An 18,630-nucleotide genomic window follows, 5' to 3' on the forward strand; every position below is an offset into this window, starting at 1 on the left:
CAAAAAAAATGGATACCTTAAATTCACACTTATAGATCAAGGGTTAAAAGCGAAGTTTTACCTATTTTAGATAGTAGTGCCATAAAAACTTCAATACCTTAAAAGCCATATTTTAATTTGTACTGCAATCTATTTTTTTAATTAACATATTGAGAGGATAAATATAATACAGAAGTGTAACATATTTAATCCTTGTAGAGAATTCATATGGTTAGATCCAAGTTTATGTTATTGCTCCCAGAAGAGTGGAAATTTGGAATGTTTACGAATTCATGTGAGGAACATGAGTCAGGAACATTATCATCAATTGAAGGCCACAACTCTCTCTCTACACTATGCATCATTGGAGGCGCGGAGGATAGTGAGAGCTCATGAAGTTCGTTATGCCTGCTCCTATCTTCTTCTTCTTCATCGAAGATCCTACTAAGCCAGCATGTGCTTGTGTTCTGCAAATATAATATACATGAAAAATCTTAATTAATTACTCGTTATAAAAGCAAGTTATCAAGTTTATAACATACAAGGATATGGCCTAACTAGACAAGGATCCTCTCCATTTTAAGTGAAATGGAGATAAGCCATTTTATGGTCAATATTTTGTTTTGTTGCATCTAACGGTCTATATGATGCCATGTCATTTAAGCTTTTTAAATGACATTGCAACATATTCACCATGTGGCATTATGTATTCTGTTTGATATGTGAATTGAAATCTTGGCCATAAAATGACTCCTCTTCATGTCAAGTGAAATCGAGAGAATCCAATTCCAAGTTTGACATGACGTCATGCCGCGTGTAAAGCTAGATGCCATAATAGCATCACACAGTATTTGATGCCACATCAGCTGCCACGTGTCGCGTCAGAATTGCTTTGGGTGCCAAGTATCATGTACTGGAAGATTTCTTAGGGATTAAAAAATAATCTTGTTAGTTTGTGATTGGCTGCATTCTGTTAGACAAAATTACTTCTATGTAATGATGCTTATTAGACAGGGATGCTGTTATTTTCAGAGTCTACACTTCAGTTATGAGCTTCAAGAAGACTCTGTGCAGATTTCTAAACAGTAAATTCAGTTCCCTTGCATCCGTTTGGATGACGTGGTATTCTGTCCGGACGACGAGAACTCTCCATCCAGACTCCCTAATGTGTCCAAAAGCTTTGAATTGTTCTAGGTTGCATCCGCCCGGACGTCTCAGCAACACGTCCGAACGCCTTTTAGTGCTCGACAAGTAAAAGGATTTCCTTTCCAAACACAAATATGGGAAGACAACTGTAACTGTTAGGACGACGTGGTTATTTCGTCCAGACATTATCCTTGATAAGGCAAGTTGTACAGAAGACGTTCAACCGTTCGGACGCTCAAACCTTATTATGGAAATTGCGTGCAACAGAAGTGCAACCGTTTGGATACTAGGTCAACACAACCCGGACACGGAAATGCAACCGTCTGGCTGCCCCGGAGTGGTTTTTCTCTTAATTGAGTTTCCATTTTGTCAACAAAATATTTATCTCTTTTAAATTTTGCAATTTAAATATTTTGTTGCACACTATCACACACTTGGTAAATTAGAAGTCAATTTTATTTTTCAAATATCATTCGAACGAGATTGCAACTCATTCGAACGAGCCAACGTGTTAGGCGTCTACCACTTCGACGACTCAATGACACGTGTCAAAAATGTTCCTCATTAGAACCACATGTCGAAACTGCTTACTGGGGAAGTAATGATAAACGTTGAATGTTGCACATTCAAGCCCCTTAACTCGCATTTGTTAAATCTTTTGTTTCTTTGTAATATAATTTTTTTTTTATGCGTTTTAAGCATTTTCAGATTACTAAGAAAAATGACAAGTTAAGCAATCAGTTTTGAGCTTAAAATGGCAATTTAAGTTTTCTCCCAAGGCAATGTGCTCGAGTACAAACCAGAAAGGCTCCAACGCACATGTGCTGGTGCGCATAGCCAGACAATCAAGCGTAGGAATCCAACTCGATAGCATGGTGGGCTCGAGCCCGCCAAATGTGCTCTCAAGCGCAATAGAATTGGGATCGAGCGCATTTTACGGCACCGAAATGCAGAACTATAGCAGAAATGCAGAGAAAAAGAAGAAAAGAAGAAAAACAGTGACATAAGGGAATCTAGACCTTCTATAGTGCGGAAATGGAGAAAAAAAAATACTTTTTTTCATGAAGAGGAAATATGATTTTCCTTTAAAAAGAGGATTGATGCACACTTGAAGGGGGAGAGAGTTTTGAGAAGAGTTTTGAGTTTGTTTTAGTTTTTTTAGCTTCTCTCAGCAGGAAGGTCATACACAACAGCTCTTGGATGGACTTCTCTTCAAGCAAAGTGATTTCCAGCACCTCCATGAGTAACTAATCTCTTCATAAGAAATTGATGTAACCCTCTCCAAGTAGCAATGGCTTAATTGTATTTTTTTTTCTTGGGATTTTCTGCATATGCATGATGGTTGTATAACCAAGAGGATTGCAACTGTTGTAATTAGTTTTAATGATTATATTCAATCTTGATGAAATACTTATCTTGTCTTAGAAAGCTTTTTATCTTGATTGAACTCAAATCGTTTCTATTTTCTCTGATTATGAGAATGATGGTTATACAACGATTTTCTTTGACATGCAATTAAGAGAATTTGATAGCCCATGCCTAGGGAAGACAAATCCTACTACACCCTAGTTTAGTGTAATGTAGGTAGACGACTTGTGCTAACTAAAGATGAGTTATGCTTAATCCTTGATTGTTTGTAACTAAGCTGAGAAATTTGATAATCCATGCTTAGGGAAGATGGATCGTACTACACCATAGTTTAGTGTAATGTAGGTGGACGGTCCATGCTAATCAAATATGGGTTATACTTATTTTTTGATTATGATGTTTTCTTGACAACATTGTTGTGTTTTTGACAAACACACATAAGTAATATTATGCATAGAATGAATTTCCCTTATTAAATACGATAGCCATTATTACAAGGTTTAGTGGTGAAACCAATTCTTTATCCTCTACTCTCATTTAATAGCATTTCAATTTATATTTCAACACTTAATTTCAAAACAAAATTACAGTTCATTTTTCTGTGGAGTTAAGTTAGAGTAAATTTTATTAAAACTTGATAATACAACCAACGCAATCCTTGATGTTCGACACCCTCTTTATAGTCCTATATCACAATGATTCATACTATTACGAGTGGTATTTATTATTGACGGTACAGAAACGACCACATCAAGTAACATATTTTTGTTCAAACGAGAAAAATTCTTGTTCGAACGAGCATTTGGAGGAATCCGAGAGGTAACAATTCTACCTATTTATTCTGTTTAAATTAAGTAATGAATAAATTATGTCCATTAAATATTAATTATGATAGTACATTAGAGGTTATGTTGCTCAAATTTCGTTGAAATTTCTAACTGGTAAAATAATTGGTTATTCGGATTTTGATTTAAATAAATTGATTTTGATAGTACATTGGGTGTTTTGGAATACATGTTTGGTTGATTTTGGCTATATGATATGGAAAAAGAGATTGGTGATGAGAAATTTTGGGTTCAAGATGATTTTTACGTTGAAAATTTTGAAACCGTAAATTCTCGTTTGAACCAGATAAGGTTCATTCAAACGAGATAGTAACAGAATATTTCATTCGATACTCAGTCATAGGTCGTTCGAACAAGATAGTCCCAAAATGTCTTGTTCGATACTCGGTCACAGACCATTCAAATGAGAAAGTCATAGAATGTCTCAGTCAATGCTTGATCACATGCCATTCGAACGAAGAAGTCACAAAATGCCTTGGTTGTAGGCTGTTCAAACGAGACACTAATAGAAATTAAAAAAAAAAAAAAAAGCATAAGGAGGTTGTTTAAAGTTTAGATGAAGTGTTAGGATTTTCTAAGAGGGAGAATCCTAACTAATGAACATGACTAGTAAGTAAATATTGATCACCATCTAGATTATTCATACATGCTTTAATAAGTGAAGCATTCTATCATCAGAAGTATTCCATAAGTTTTTACATGCATTGTAAGTAAATTTATTTACTTGCAAGAATATTGATATTTTATCATGAATTGTGGATACAAGCATGCTCTTTTATAATATCTGCTATAGAGAAAAAGGTTTTTGAAATAAATTTTCAAAAATTATACATACTACAAATATATTTTAAAGATTATTTTCAAGAACATTTTTACGATTAAAGAAATGTATAAAGTTTATAGTATAGAAGTTTACCCAAGGCAAGCTCAGTTCGTTTGGGGATTATACGTTTGAAACTCGATATTGAGTAGGGGTAGTACGCTCAACATGCCTAAATTGAATAATGTTAATAATTTTTTGCCCAAAGATGAGTGTGGTGGTGCATTTAACAAACCTATTCCGTATGGGGTTAATTTGCACAAACCTAGTTAAACGGGGTGGTTTGCTCGACTCTTTTGGTTGAATGAGGGATGGCATTTAACAAGCCCACTCTATTTGGGGTCAAATTATTTGGAGCCTTAGTTGATCAGGGTGGTTTGTAAAATGAGGGTGAACATTCAACACTTTCAGGTCGAACATGGTAGTGAGTTTGACACGGGCTAAGATAATACTAGTTCAATAACACTATTTATATTTATATGTTTCATGTTCATGAAATGTTGAAATCAAAAATATCTCTCTTTTTTAGGCATTCAATAAAAATGAATTTCCGTGCATTAAAGAGAGGGAGAGGGAGTGTGTGTGAGTGAGGGAAAATTTTAAAGGACTCACATACACATAAAACGTGGTTAATTGCATTAACCTACTGAACGTGGACTCACAAGTTCCAGCTGTAAATTGTTAAAATTTACAGTTGTAGAGACCACAAGCCTAAGAAAGCTTGACAATTTGGATTACTATCCTTAGAAATTTAAGTGGACATAATATTTTGAAACCCAAACGAAGCTTGCCAAGGTTTGATCAAGTTTGAGTTGTAATAGTATCTTTTGTATATGTTTAATTTCAAGAAGTATGAAACAATATATTAGTAGAAAGTAAGAATAAACAAAATTGTAGAGTTATGTGAATAAATGTAAAAGAAGTTTTCAGTTACTGCTATGGTATTGTTCTTACAGTTATAATTCCACTAATATTCTTAAAGTCAAGTCATAGTAGTAATGCCTCATAGAAAACAAAAAACAAGTGAATGTTAATGTTTCATGGCTCTTTAGACCAAACACATTTTGTTTTATAAAAAGGAAAGGTAATGTCAACCTTTTCAGCCCAGCTCTTTTGTATTTTTCTCTTAAAAGAACATAACAAATTCACAAAAAATGAAACATAAACATCTTTTTGAAAAAGGGAAGAGGAATAAATGATAATTGATGAACATGTTATAAATAGTTTATGTCACTTTTATCTTTGCTCCCATAACAATTCAAAAATTTAACTAGTCCCATTTTGACAAGGCAAAAAGTATTAAAATGATGGTTTTTTTTAATAATTAAAAATGTGTTTTTAATGCCAAAAATATTAGTCTTGTGTGATCAAAATAAACTTCGGACTATTTACACTTTTCTATATACATGGATAATTCAAGATAAGGTAGAACTAGTATTACTAGTAGAAGTAGTAATTGTACTGGGGATATAAGTAGTATTAAGTCTTTGTGTTTTATGTTATTAGACTAAGACTCTATCTTGTAAACGTCTATATAAGAGAATGGTCTATATGAATAAATGCATCAAAGTATTTAGTAATCAACTCTAGAGTTGTTTTGGAGGTCCAGGGTTCCCCGAAATTTCCTTTCGTTCCTCATTAGTTTCATCCCTATTCATCACCATGGGCAAGCTTAGGAAACAAGATCCCACCGCACTACTTGTCCATAGACCAATCACACGGTCTCAAGCTTGGTCACCTAACATCTTGGTATTAGAGCCAGGTCCATCCATGGTTGATTCTCGTGTCGAATGACTGGATAAGGAGGTCACATATTTGAGTATTCAGCCATCTCGACTTACAACATCAAATACGGGACGATCAAGAACATATGACGAAGCAAACATAAGACATCCTTGCAGCCAATTGTCTCCTGATGCTTGAGATGATTGTAGGGATTGAGGGTGCCAAACGTAGGAACAAAGTCAATCTTAGAGAGACGAATTCACAAAACAAGTCAGGAAGGCATGGCTTGAGAACCTAGAGTCATAACTCAATAGTGCCCAAGGTAGCCAAGCTGGATTTTCGCAAGTATGATAGGTCCAACGATCCAATTGGATGGGCAAGCCATGTAGAACAATTTTTTTATTTCTAAAATATTACTGAAGAAGAAAAGTTCCCATTAGCCACATATCACTTAAATGGTGAAGCCTAATTATGGTATCAGTTGTTCCAAGACAGCGAAGAGGAATTGAAATGAAGAACACTTAAGGGTTGCATGCTCATTATGGACCCACACAGTTCAAGGATTATTTTGGTGATTTAACCAAACTCAAACAAATGGACACCATGAGAGAGTACCAAACGCACTATGAGAGGTTGTTAAGCAAGGCTGGAAGGCTCTCGGTTACGCAACAAGTTGGAGGATTTATTAGTGGGCTAAAGGAAGAGATAAGGTTGGACGTGCAAGCCATTAGGATGACCACTTTAACATCTGCATTTGGGACAACAATTCTATATGAGGTGCAATAGAGTACTCAACGACGCAGTCTATCGTTCTCAAAGGAAAGGAGAAGCTCCCAAGCCTTTAACTACCCTCCTTATACCATCCTCAAATTTGTCTCATACGCCTATCCCAGTGGTTAAGTGCCTAAGCCCAATCAAGTTGGAAAAACAAAAATCTAAAGGTCTTTGTTTCAACTGTGACAAGAAATTTACACCGGACCATCAGTGTAAGAAGTTATTCTTGTTGTAGGGAATTTATGAAGAAGAAGAACCATTGAGTGAAGGAAATACCGAGGACCCATTGGCATATGTGGAAGAGGATTTCCGGAGATTTTATTGCATGCAATCTCAAGGACTCAAGCTCCTCAAACCAGGCGTGTCAAAGGCAGCATTTGGAAAGCACAAATTATCTTGTTGGTGGATACAGGTAGCACACAATTTTCTCAATATCACCTTAGCGACAAGGTTGGGCTTAATACTCAAGAAGAATGCAAGGTTCACATTATTAGTGGCCAATGGGGAGAAGGTGAGCAACACGGGCAAGTGTCATAACGTTCAAGTATGGCTTCAAGGTACACTCTTTGTATTAGAATTTTATTTGCTACCCTTGGTGGATTATGACGTTGTTTTAGGTGCTCAAGAGTTTAGAACATTGGGACCCATTATATGGGATTTTTCAAAACTCCACATGAGCTTTATCATCAAGAATACAAGAGTTTGCTTACTGGATATGGCCTCCCCCAAAGAACTTACTGCTGGATGCTCAACCAATGTATGAGGCCATTATGAAGCAATAAAGAGGGATATTGCTACAACTATTCATTGTCCAACTAGGTGTGAACTAGCCTACACAACAGATGACTAATCTCCAATTGCTAAAATTATTGGAAGGATTCAACCAAATATTCGAAAAACCTCACGGGCTACCACCAAGCTGTCATAATGACCACAAAATACCCTTGTTGCAAGGAGAAAGTCCCGCAATGTTCGACCACACCGGTACCCACATTACCAAAAGAACAAGACAAAAAAATTATCATGGGGTTGCTGATTGATGGTATGATTCAGGCTAGTACAAGTCCTTACTCTTCTTTGGTCCTCTTGGTTAAAAAACACAATGGATCCTGGCGTCTTTGCGTAGATTATCGGGCTCTTAACTGCATTACCATCAAAGAAAAATTCTCCATCCCAATGGTTGATAAATTACTAGATGAGCTCCAAGGAGCTCAATATTTCTCCAAACTGGACCTCCGTTCAGGTTACCATCAGATTCGTATGCATAAGGCGGATGTGGAGAAAACTACCTTCCGGACTCACCACAGACATTTCGAGTTGTTAGTAATGTCGTTTGGCTTTACAAATGCTCCCTCAACATTTCAATCATTGATGAATGAACTCTTCAGAGACGTCACTCGTAAGTTTGTTCTTGTCTTTTTTGATGATATCCTAATATACAATAGAACTTTGGATGATCATCTAGAACACTTGTCCATTGTTTTCAATATTTTGTGGGCTAATCATCTATATTTATAAGGAGAGATAGGTGTAGCTTTGGGCAACACAAGGTTAACTATCTCGGCCACATTATTGGTCGGCAATGGGTATTGATGGATCCCAAAAAGGTGGCTGATAAGCTTGATTGGCCCACACCTCCCAATATCAAAGCTATATGAGGATTTCTGGGCCTTACGGGCTACTACTGTAAGTTTATTCGGTATTATGGAATAATAGCTCGACCCCTCACACAACTCCTCAAGAAGCATGCATTCCTATGTGGTCCAGAAGCAGACTTAACCTTTACCCAACTAAAAACGGCTATGACACAAGCACGATATTAGCTCTCCCTAATGTCTTAAAAATGTTTATTATTGAGTGTGACACATTAGGTGTGGGAATATGAGCGATATTGATGCAAGATAGGCGACTAATTGCCTATTTCAGTCAAGCCCTCCATGGTAGAAACTTAGCTCTCTCCACATATGACAAAGAGATGTTAGCCTTAGTGGCCACCGTGCAGAATTGTTGTCCCTATCTTTTAGGTCAGTAGTTCATTGCTTGAAATGATCACCACATTCTTAAATACTTTTGGACCAAACCATCACCACAGAGGCACAACAACGATGGTTAGTAAAGCTAATGGGTTTTGACTTCTTGATTGAATACGAGAAGAGCAAGAAAATTTTTGTGTCTAATAATCTTTCACAAAAGATGGAAGGCAGCTTGGTAACTCTGTCTAAGCCCGTACCCCACTGGATAGAAACTATCAAAGAGGAAGTTCTACACTAACAACCATTGCAAGAGTTGGTGCATCGCATTCAGCAAGGTGAAGCCGTGGGTCCATGGGACTTCAAGGCTGCGCTTATGAATTTCAAGGAGCCCATATTCCTTCCTTAAAACTCACCATTGGGGACTGCCATCATCACTGAAATGCATGACAGTACTCATGAGGGCTACCACAAGGGATTGCAACGCATAAGAGTGGTATTTTATTGGCAATGTATGAAGTCTCAATTGAAAGATTATATTCGGCAATGTGATATTTTCCAACGTCATAAATCTGACAATAAAAAACTAGATGAGCTCTTACAACCATTGCCCATTCCTTCACACATTTGGTCAGATCTCTCCATGGATTTCATTAATGGGTCACCCCTTTCCTAAGGAAAAATGACTATTTTTGTCATAATAGATTGGCTCTCAAAATACAGACACTTCACAGCAATTAAACATCTGTATTGTGACGTCCCACATCGCCTGGAAATGCGGATGTGCTTATATGTATAAATGCACAATTTATTGACACAACGCGTTTTAAAGCCGTGATGGCCATGAACTTATTAGAACTTTGCAGTTAAGCGTGCTTCTGCGAGAGTAGTACTAGGATGGGTGACCTCCTGGGAAGTCTGGTTCGGGGGAGCCAAAAGCTGACAATATTGTGTCGTTAGGGGTGGGTCGTTACAAATGATTGCGACGTCCCACATCGCCTAGGTATGGGGATGGAGATGTGCTTATATGTATATTTGCATCATTCTTGACACAACGCGTTTTAAAGTCGTGATGGCCATGAACCTATCATGGGTGACCTCTTGGGAAGTCTGTTTCGGGGGAGCAAAAAACGGACAATATTGTGTTATTGATGGTAAGTTGTTACAAATGGTATTAGAGCCATTGCCCAGCCTGAGATGGGCGGAGCGTACACAAGCCTATGAGGGTCACCAGTGGGCACTCGCTGGGACGCCAAGAATATGGTGATCCCATGAGGGTCGCCAATAGGGACGCTGAGTCCCAAGAGGGAGTGATTGTGACATCCCAAATCGTCTGGGTATGGGAATGGAGATATGCGTATATGTATAAACACACCCTTTCTTGACACAATGTGTTTTAAAGCCGTGATTGTCATAAACCTATCAGAACTCCGTAGTTAAGCATGCTTCTCCAATAGTAGTACTAAGATGGATGACCTCCTGGGAAGTCTGGTTTGGAGGAGTCAAAAGTGGACAATATTGTGTTGGTGGTGGTGGGTTGTAACATGTATACCCCGCCACAAATTGCTCAAACATTCTTTGAAAATATTTTCAGATTGCATGGTATGCCTACTTCTATTGTGTGTGACAGGGACCCGAAATTCAGAAGTTTGTTTTGGCGTGAAAAATGAAACTAAATTCAATTTTAGTTCTTCTTATCATCCTCAAACGGATGGGCAAACAAAAGTTGTAAACGGAACATTGGAGATGTTTCTACGTTGTTTCACGAGTGTCAATCCAAAAAAATGGGTCACATCGCTTCCATGGGTAGAGTTTTGTTATAACACAAGTGTTCATTCAGCTATAAAAAGAGTCATTTTGAAGTTTTCCATGTAAGACTACCTCCTACTCTTTTATGATATGTTCCTAGAACAACAAAAGTGGCGGTAGTAGAAGATATTTTGTTGGAACGTGATACCTTGTTGCGTTAGGTACAACAATAGCTACAACAAGCCCAAAATAAAATGAAGCAAGTGTATGATAAACGGCACCAAGAGCGGCAATTCAATCCAAGCAACTGAGTTTATTTAAAATTGCAGTAGTATCGTCAACGGTCAGTAGTACGGCGTTCCCCTCACAAGCTTTCTCCCAAGTTTTTTGGACCATAATGTATTTTGGCAAAAGTGGGACTAGTAGCCTACCATTGGGAGTTACCCATTGAGGCTAAAATCTATAATGTTTGTCTCTTCTCATTGCTTAAAAATATGGGTTAGAGAAGGGACTAACAAAGGCCGACTTGCCTATCCCTCATAAAGTTGATGCTCCATTACTCCCTCAAGCTATTTTGGACTACTGTAAGCAGATGGGCAAGATCGAAGTTTTAGTACATTGGGTGGATCACTCTCCTGCAGGTGCTACTTGGAGCCATTGCTTGACTTTTAGATTAAGTTTCCATCCTTTGCCCTTGAGGACAAGGGCAATACTAGGGGTGGGGAAGAGAGAGAGAATGTTACGTACGAGTGCGGAGTAGTTGTGTAATTGGAGTCTATGAAGAAGAGGACAAGTTCCTCAATAGTAGTGATTAAATAAGAGAAAATGTTTCCTTAGTGGATAATGGTAGATGAGGTAGAACTAGTATTACTTGTAAAAGTAGTAATTGTTTAGGGATAGAAGACGTATTAAGTCTTTGTGTTTTATGTTAATAGACTAGGGCTTTATCTTGTAAACTTTTATATAAGATAAGGGTCTATATGAATATACAAAGGCATCAAAGTATTCAGCATCAATTCTTGAGTTGTTTTGGAGGTCAAGAGTTCCTCAAATTTCCCTATTGTTACTCATTAGTTTCATCTCTATTCATCACCATAGGCAAGCTTAGGAAACAAGATCCCGCCACACTACCTGTCCATAAAGCAATCACGTAACATCTTATATTCAAATTAATAGGTTGGATACATGCATTGATATCTTATTGTGTTTTGCCGATTAGATTTAGATTATTAGATCCTTGATGCATGCACAGTTTTTTGTTCTTCATTAATTCCTTTCCATGCATGTCTTACAAGTTTTTAAATTATTAAGCAGTATAATTAAACTTGTGGAATTAAAAACTAAGACCAATATTCTTGAGGGTATAAGAATTGTGTCAAATGATATTTAATAGACTGCTGTACAATTATTATACAATTAAGATGATATGTTAGTGATTGAAAATCAGTCTTTGGATCAGTAAGGACTTGTAAAATTGAAAAGTCAATGGATGATTTTCACTTTCCCGTCATACCATTAGCATGGCAGTCATATATCTTCATATATCTATATAACAGTATATTAAATAGCATCACATTTCTCTCTTTCTCTCTCTCTCTCTCTCAAAGCATTAATACGATGTCATTAATTAAAAGGTTGAGCGTACCTGATCATGCTTGTTATCGCTAGTTTCTTCTATTGTTCGTCGAAGCCCGTTACTGTCTTCAGAAAAGATTTCACGTCCAAAATCCTCCCTGTCATATTCCCATTTTCTTAAATAATTTCTCAAGTGTCAGTACATCATCAGTGTTGAATTTATTTAAGATCATAATTCATAATCCAAAGAATAATTAATTTAACAAGACTAGGAATATTGCTTTTTCCTAATTAATTCTTACATTTTATATATATGTAAAGCACTGTCCGTTGCGATTCTAATAGATTAAGATAATTGGTCAAGCATTGGCACAAAAAAATAATGGGTATGACTTCATTCAGAATATCTCCATTAAATTAAAATAAGCTAATTAAAGTTCTCAATCTAGGTAGTATGTCACTATCGATCTTTTGCTGCCCCTGGAATAGACCAAGTCTATTCGATCTCGAGAAAGATTTATGTTCTTTGGCCTTTTAGTATGACAAAAATGGTTTACACGTGTTTAAGAAAACAATTTCCTTTTCCTTATATATATATATATATATATATATAATCTATATATTGGCAACAAATTTAAAATATTATAATATACGAAATGCACATTGACTCCAAAATAATACAGGAATCTATTTTTAATTGTGAGTTGAAAAGACCTGGTATAATTAATTTCAAAGCTAAACAATTAATAAAGAAGAAAAACCATAAAAATAAAAATAAAAACCATATATATATGAACCCTTTGCTTATTGTTAAGCCACATGCAGTGTGACTAATTACCATTCCCTCCTAATTAAGTGGATTTTGTTCTCATGACACATATGTTCATGCACTTCATTACGTACGTACCTGTGAGGAGAGTGAAGGGAGAAGGAGCTTATAACATCTTTGAAATGTGCTCTTTTTGGATGAAAATGCTTCATTTGCACCACTATAGTACTCATGTTGCTGCTACGATCCCTCATACTTCTATACATCTAATGGTCCACAATTCATTGATCAGATAAAAGATTATTATATTGTGCAATTAACATATATAACACGAGATGTATTAATTATATATGGGGTTTAAGAAAGAAAAAACATATGTATGATTTCTAAACTGTGTGACATAGAAAACTAAATCAATTTTGATTTTCAGAAAAAATCCCAGATAATCATGCTCTTAATTAATCTGTATATATAGAAGATAAAGTTGACCTTGGATTTGTAATTATATATCTATATATATTCCTTCTACTTATTTCAATTCTGAGTTCATAACCAAACAATACGATAGCCTATATTATATCTAATTAAGCTGGATTCAATCAACCAGTATGCGGTCATAACAGATATAAATAATAATCTTGATGCTTGCCATATATAATAGAAATAATAATAAAATTAAAGGTTAATTAGGGACTAAACCACTAGCTAGCTAGTTTGACCAAGTGGAAGTGCATCTGGCCCTCTTGGGTTTTGCAGCTTAATTAACTAGCTGGTCCAGTTTGTTTCCAAGGTAGTGCCATAACTTTTAGGGAAATGCTAAAAATCCTCCCCTCATCTCCTATTTGTCCACCTCTTTTGCTTAAAAAAAATTGATTTTAAGCAAAAAGGTGACATCAGAGACACTTATTTGCTTAAAATCAATTTTTTTTTATTGTAAATGGAGGATAAATGGTGGATGAGGGGTGCATGTGTAGCACCCCTCTAACTTTTAAGCTACCATGCATTCACATGCATATACAGCATTCCTTAAGCCATCTCTATATTTAATTGCATGCTGCCTCATATATGTATAAAAGGTATAGCCTAAATAATATATGCATGGCTAGTCTTTTAGCGACCTATCATGAGTCTTTTTCTTTTTCTAGTAAAAAATTATTTTTCAGATAATAGGAATCAAAGCTCAAAATTTAAGTGTTATGGTGACCAAGAAATATGATTTTCTTCATTTTAACGGTATACATAATGTCAATATTAGCACATTTTTTTTTTAAAAAAAAATTAAATAACGTGGTATCACATATACCATTAGATGCTCAAACTTTAAATCCTAACTGTATATGAAATGGATACTATCAATCTCAAATGAAATGGAGAAAATCGTTATCCGGTGAGCACTTCCATGATAGATTTGTGAGAATAAACATTAATTTCTCTTTGTAATTGAAGTTCATCAAGAACAAAGGTAGACGTTTGTGCAAGTACTTATGATCACTTATTTTGGTTCTATACTTCTATATATCAAAGATCAAATTTTTATTTTTTCTTTTCTTTTGGGTTTCTGTTAAAATTAATGAGAGAAATCTGTTCAAGCTTCTCTTTTCGCTTCTATAGATTAAGTTTGATAATTTTTATAAGTTTTTGTGCGCAATGAATATATATATGAAAAGTATACCTGAAGATGGCTTTTGATGTGAGAAATCTTCAGTTCTCTAACACTCATCGTCTGCAGAATGCGCTTTGGCGTTGCTTCTACATACAAAACATGTTCATATATGTCAGAAAGCATGTTCTTCATCCGGCCTCCTTAATTGGTGCTAGCTTGATCGATCGATCTGATGAAGAAATAAAACTTACTGTCTTTTCCTCCCAGGCCTTCAACTGCCTGAACAAAGAGTTCATGAAGCTCAGGCGTCCACCGCAAACGTGGAAGTTGAGATTTGTTGTATTGCCTTACTACTGATGATCCCATTCTCTCTGCAGATTTTTTCATATTTTTCGGTTCATGAGAAATTAAGAAGCTCATTTCATTTGCAACAAGATAACTATGGAAATAGCTAGCTCCTCTATTATAATGTTGAGTCTGAGACCCTTGACTTTCACAACATGTGTATATATATATAGATATGAATGGCTTGTGTTAAAAAGTATATACTTTTAATTTGTTATTATAATCATATATATATATATATATATATATATATATAAATTAATTTGATGGTCAGGTCGAACATTCTGCATTAATTAATATCCTATTGCACAAGTAAATTAAATTACTTTAATTTGAATAATTCTTGGTTAGACCTTTTCCTTCTAAGCTAGCAGAAATAATTAAAATATTTAATGTGCAATAATATTATAATGTTGATCAACTTAATTAAGAAATAGCTTAGATGATGTAATAATATTCATCTTTTAATGACGAAATCAACTCAAGAAAACCCTTAAAAAATACTGTACCTATTAGCTATTAATTATATATATATATATAAAGAATAATTATATAAATTAATTAAGAAAGGGTAATTTAATTTTCGGCATATGCAGAAAGTCAAGTTTAGAAACCGATCATTAATTGTTACGGACAATAATTGGGGGAAGAAGATCCCCAAAGTCAAGAACACTGACGCAATTATGCATCTTTTTAAACATTTAGCAATTAATTAATATTATTTGTATAAGAAAAAATTAAAAATTACATGATAGCTTAATTAAGATTATTATATATATGTATCTTGTGCTTTCATACAAATTATTCGTTCGAATACACCAACCAAAAAAATTATTCGTTAATTAGAATAAACTTTGTGATAAAACTAGAAGCCGGTCTTGTTATTTACCCAATTAATTCCCACCAATCCAATCAAATGTGAATATATATATATAATGCTAGAAACTATATTAATTTGTGAGATAAGAATATGATATATAACATTATTATGAGTAATGCTAATCTTCACACTAGATTTTCACACCGACTGATGCGACGTGTTTTAAGTGGTTTTCCATATCAACAACTTAAAAAAAGAAAAAAAAAAGTGTTATCCACTTAAAACATGACACATCAACTGGTGTGAAGTTGATGTTAAAAAAATCTAGTGTGAAGATTAGTAGCATTGAGTTTTTGTTCTCCTTTGCCCTGTGTGTAGTTTGCACCATTTTGGTGGGATATTGTTTTGGTGTTTGGTTCTATAAAGCTTCTTTCATTAAAAGAAAAAAAAGAAAAAAGAAGAAGAAAAAAGATCAGTAGCATTAATACTCTTATTCTATATAGAGAAATGTTATTTCAGATTCTGTGCTACATCTCCCTTGCATCTTTTGTTCAAATCAATCATTGAATTTTTATCACACAAGTATCTCATAATGCTGACGTAATAATTTCAACTAACCCTTTGATAAGTTATTATTAAAAATAATAATAATAAAAATACTCTAAAAGTTAATTGGTTGAGACTGCAACATCAGTAATATAAAATGTTTTTGAGATATATATAATATTCCCTAACCAAATTAAAAATATATATAGTGGAATTTAATATTTTAACAATGATTACTAGTAGAAGGGAAACCCATGTGAAGAAAACCTAAGACATGGATGATTGAATTAAAGTTTGGAGAAAGAACCACAAAAAGGCAAAAGCAGAAAACAAATAAGTCAAGGGTGAGAATTTAAAAGAGAAGGAAAAGGGCATCCCTTGCCCCCAATCAATTTCCATGTCAATAAAAGACGGTGCCTACTTTTGGACCCATCTGCCCGTCTTTGTGCTGCCGTGTTCAACACTACACTCCCTCAAAATTCAATGTGCCAGAAAATAAAGAAGAAGGGATCGAATTGGAACCCTAGCAAGAATTCATTTCTTCTTCATATCAAATCCAGTGTATCTACGTCCATGCTAAGTTTATGGTGGCCATAACTATCCTCCAATCGCGTGGCTCAATCTCAACGTACAGTCCCACTTCCATGCACGCACGTAAGTGCGAAAAGAATATTGGAACGCAAAGAAGGAGTGATCCTTATTCCTTGTGAAAGCGACCGGCCAGGATAATCTTCAATATTCTGCTAAACGACATTGATGATGATGATGATCATGATGATGCTGATGCAGATGCCACTGATTAATTGGGTGTTATCTACTCCTACAACTCTACAAGCCTACTAATAATTATCTCAGTCAAATGGAATTTTTGAAGCTCGATCTTTATCATTCGGTCTATCCTCTACAGACTACAATTATTGACAGGAAATGTCTGCGATCCTTCGTCTTGCTATATATTCTTGTTCTTGGGGGACTTTTCTTCAAGAAAATGAAGAAAAAATGGAGGAAAATTTTCATCCACTACCGGTCCCACTTTAAGCAAGGATTTTTTGAATCAAAATCTGGCCTGGCTTCTACATTTTAATTATATAAAATATAAAATATGAGAATTATAGGGGAAGCAAATTAAAAGATAAAAGAATTTGGAATGGTTCGGTATCTTGCTTACCCACTATACTTGAATTGCCCTAAGGCTACAATATTGTATTGCTTTTATTGACTTCTTTTTTGTTTACAATACTAATTAAAGAAGAGATCGATGACATTAATTTTGTTTGTTTTAGTCACAAAGTCGGGAACATAATAATACTTAAGCTCAGTTCGTTTTAGCATAAAATATTTTCTGGAAAATGTTTTTTGTGTTTGGTGTGACCGAAATAATAGTCAAACCGGAAATATTTTTAATTTGACCAAAAACGCTTCTTTAGTTTTGGAAAATGATTTCTGTTTTTAAATTTCGTAAATTATTTTTTGAATTTGAGTTTGCCCTTATCAAATTGCTAGATCGACCACCACCAAGCCAACACTAGGTCACTGCCAGATCAACCACCGAGCCACCCTGAACCACCGCCAAGCCACCTTCAAACCACTACTGAGCCACCTCATACCACCACTGAGCAATCCCTAAACCACCCCTGGGCCACTACTAAGCCACCCTCATACCACCAACGAGCCACCACCAAGCCACCCTTGTACTACCATCGAGCCACTCTGGGTAATGCTGAACCACCACTGAGCCATCATCGAATCACTGACGAGCCTCCACTAGACCACTGTCGATCAGAACTCAAATTATTAGGTTAATTTTTTTAATTTTTTTATATTAATAGTTTTATGTTGTAAATAAAAATTGATTTTTATAGGTTAATATGATTTAATTAAAATATTTGTTATTTTTTCGTACGCACCAAAAGCCCAAAAATATTTTCCAACGGAAAGTATTTTTTTTGAAAAATGAATTTCTTGAAAAATGAATTTCTTAAACACATTTTTCAACGAAAAACATTTTACGCTGAAATAAACGGAATCTTGGCATAAACATAACTGAAGAATTAATTTATTTTGGATCTAAATTAAACAATCAATATATATACTTGCAATCAACTTTTTTCTTCTTTTTTAATTAATGTAATTCAAAAGGATATATAGCAAACGTAATATGTTGAATATTTAGAAAGAAAAACAGTACTTGTGTGTGGGTGAAAGTCCCACAGAAATCCGGTATCCAAACAGAAGAAATTAAACTTGCACGAGGGAAATGTTTTTCTTTGTATAATTAATTATAGCTTGATATATATATATCCCACGTTCCCACGTACATGAATGGACTTTCACGCCGGGCCGTAAAGTATATCCTATTCCTACTAACCTTCACCTTCAATATTGCCTACCCTTGACAACAGTAGTACTGGTCGATCATATCATAAAGAACGAATGAGCGATGATCGATCATGAGAGAATTAATGTCGATCTTGTTCTTGGAAGGAATTGAATTGAAGCATGCGCCCGCCCAAGTTCTTCAAGGATTGAACCTAGCTCGTTTCCACCATCTTTTGATTATAATCGATCGATCACTTGCGATCCAGCTGGATGGGCC

At 35.2% G+C, this 18,630-nt stretch overlaps 1 protein-coding gene across 2 annotated transcripts; it reads right to left on the reverse strand.

The window, feature by feature from the left end:
* Positions 1-94: 94 nt before the first annotated feature.
* LOC133861552 (putative Myb family transcription factor At1g14600) lies at positions 95-14,814 on the reverse strand. 2 transcript variants are annotated; one of them, XM_062297338.1, is made up of 5 exons: positions 14,575-14,814; positions 14,393-14,469; positions 12,859-12,986; positions 12,022-12,109; positions 95-446 (listed from the first exon to the last, which is right to left on the reverse strand). In XM_062297338.1, exons 1-5 carry the CDS (start codon positions 14,741-14,743, stop codon positions 204-206), a joined length of 705 nt encoding a protein of 234 aa, XP_062153322.1. In that variant the 5' UTR covers positions 14,744-14,814; the 3' UTR covers positions 95-203. The 2 variants fall into 2 exon arrangements, with proteins under 2 accessions (XP_062153322.1, XP_062153321.1); XM_062297337.1 differs by having other exon boundaries at positions 12,022-12,127; positions 14,575-14,813.
* Positions 14,815-18,630: the final 3,816 nt, after the last annotated feature.

This window comes from Alnus glutinosa, chromosome 2 (assembly GCF_958979055.1).
Source record: "Alnus glutinosa chromosome 2, dhAlnGlut1.1, whole genome shotgun sequence".
Taxonomy (NCBI): domain Eukaryota; kingdom Viridiplantae; phylum Streptophyta; class Magnoliopsida; order Fagales; family Betulaceae; genus Alnus; species Alnus glutinosa.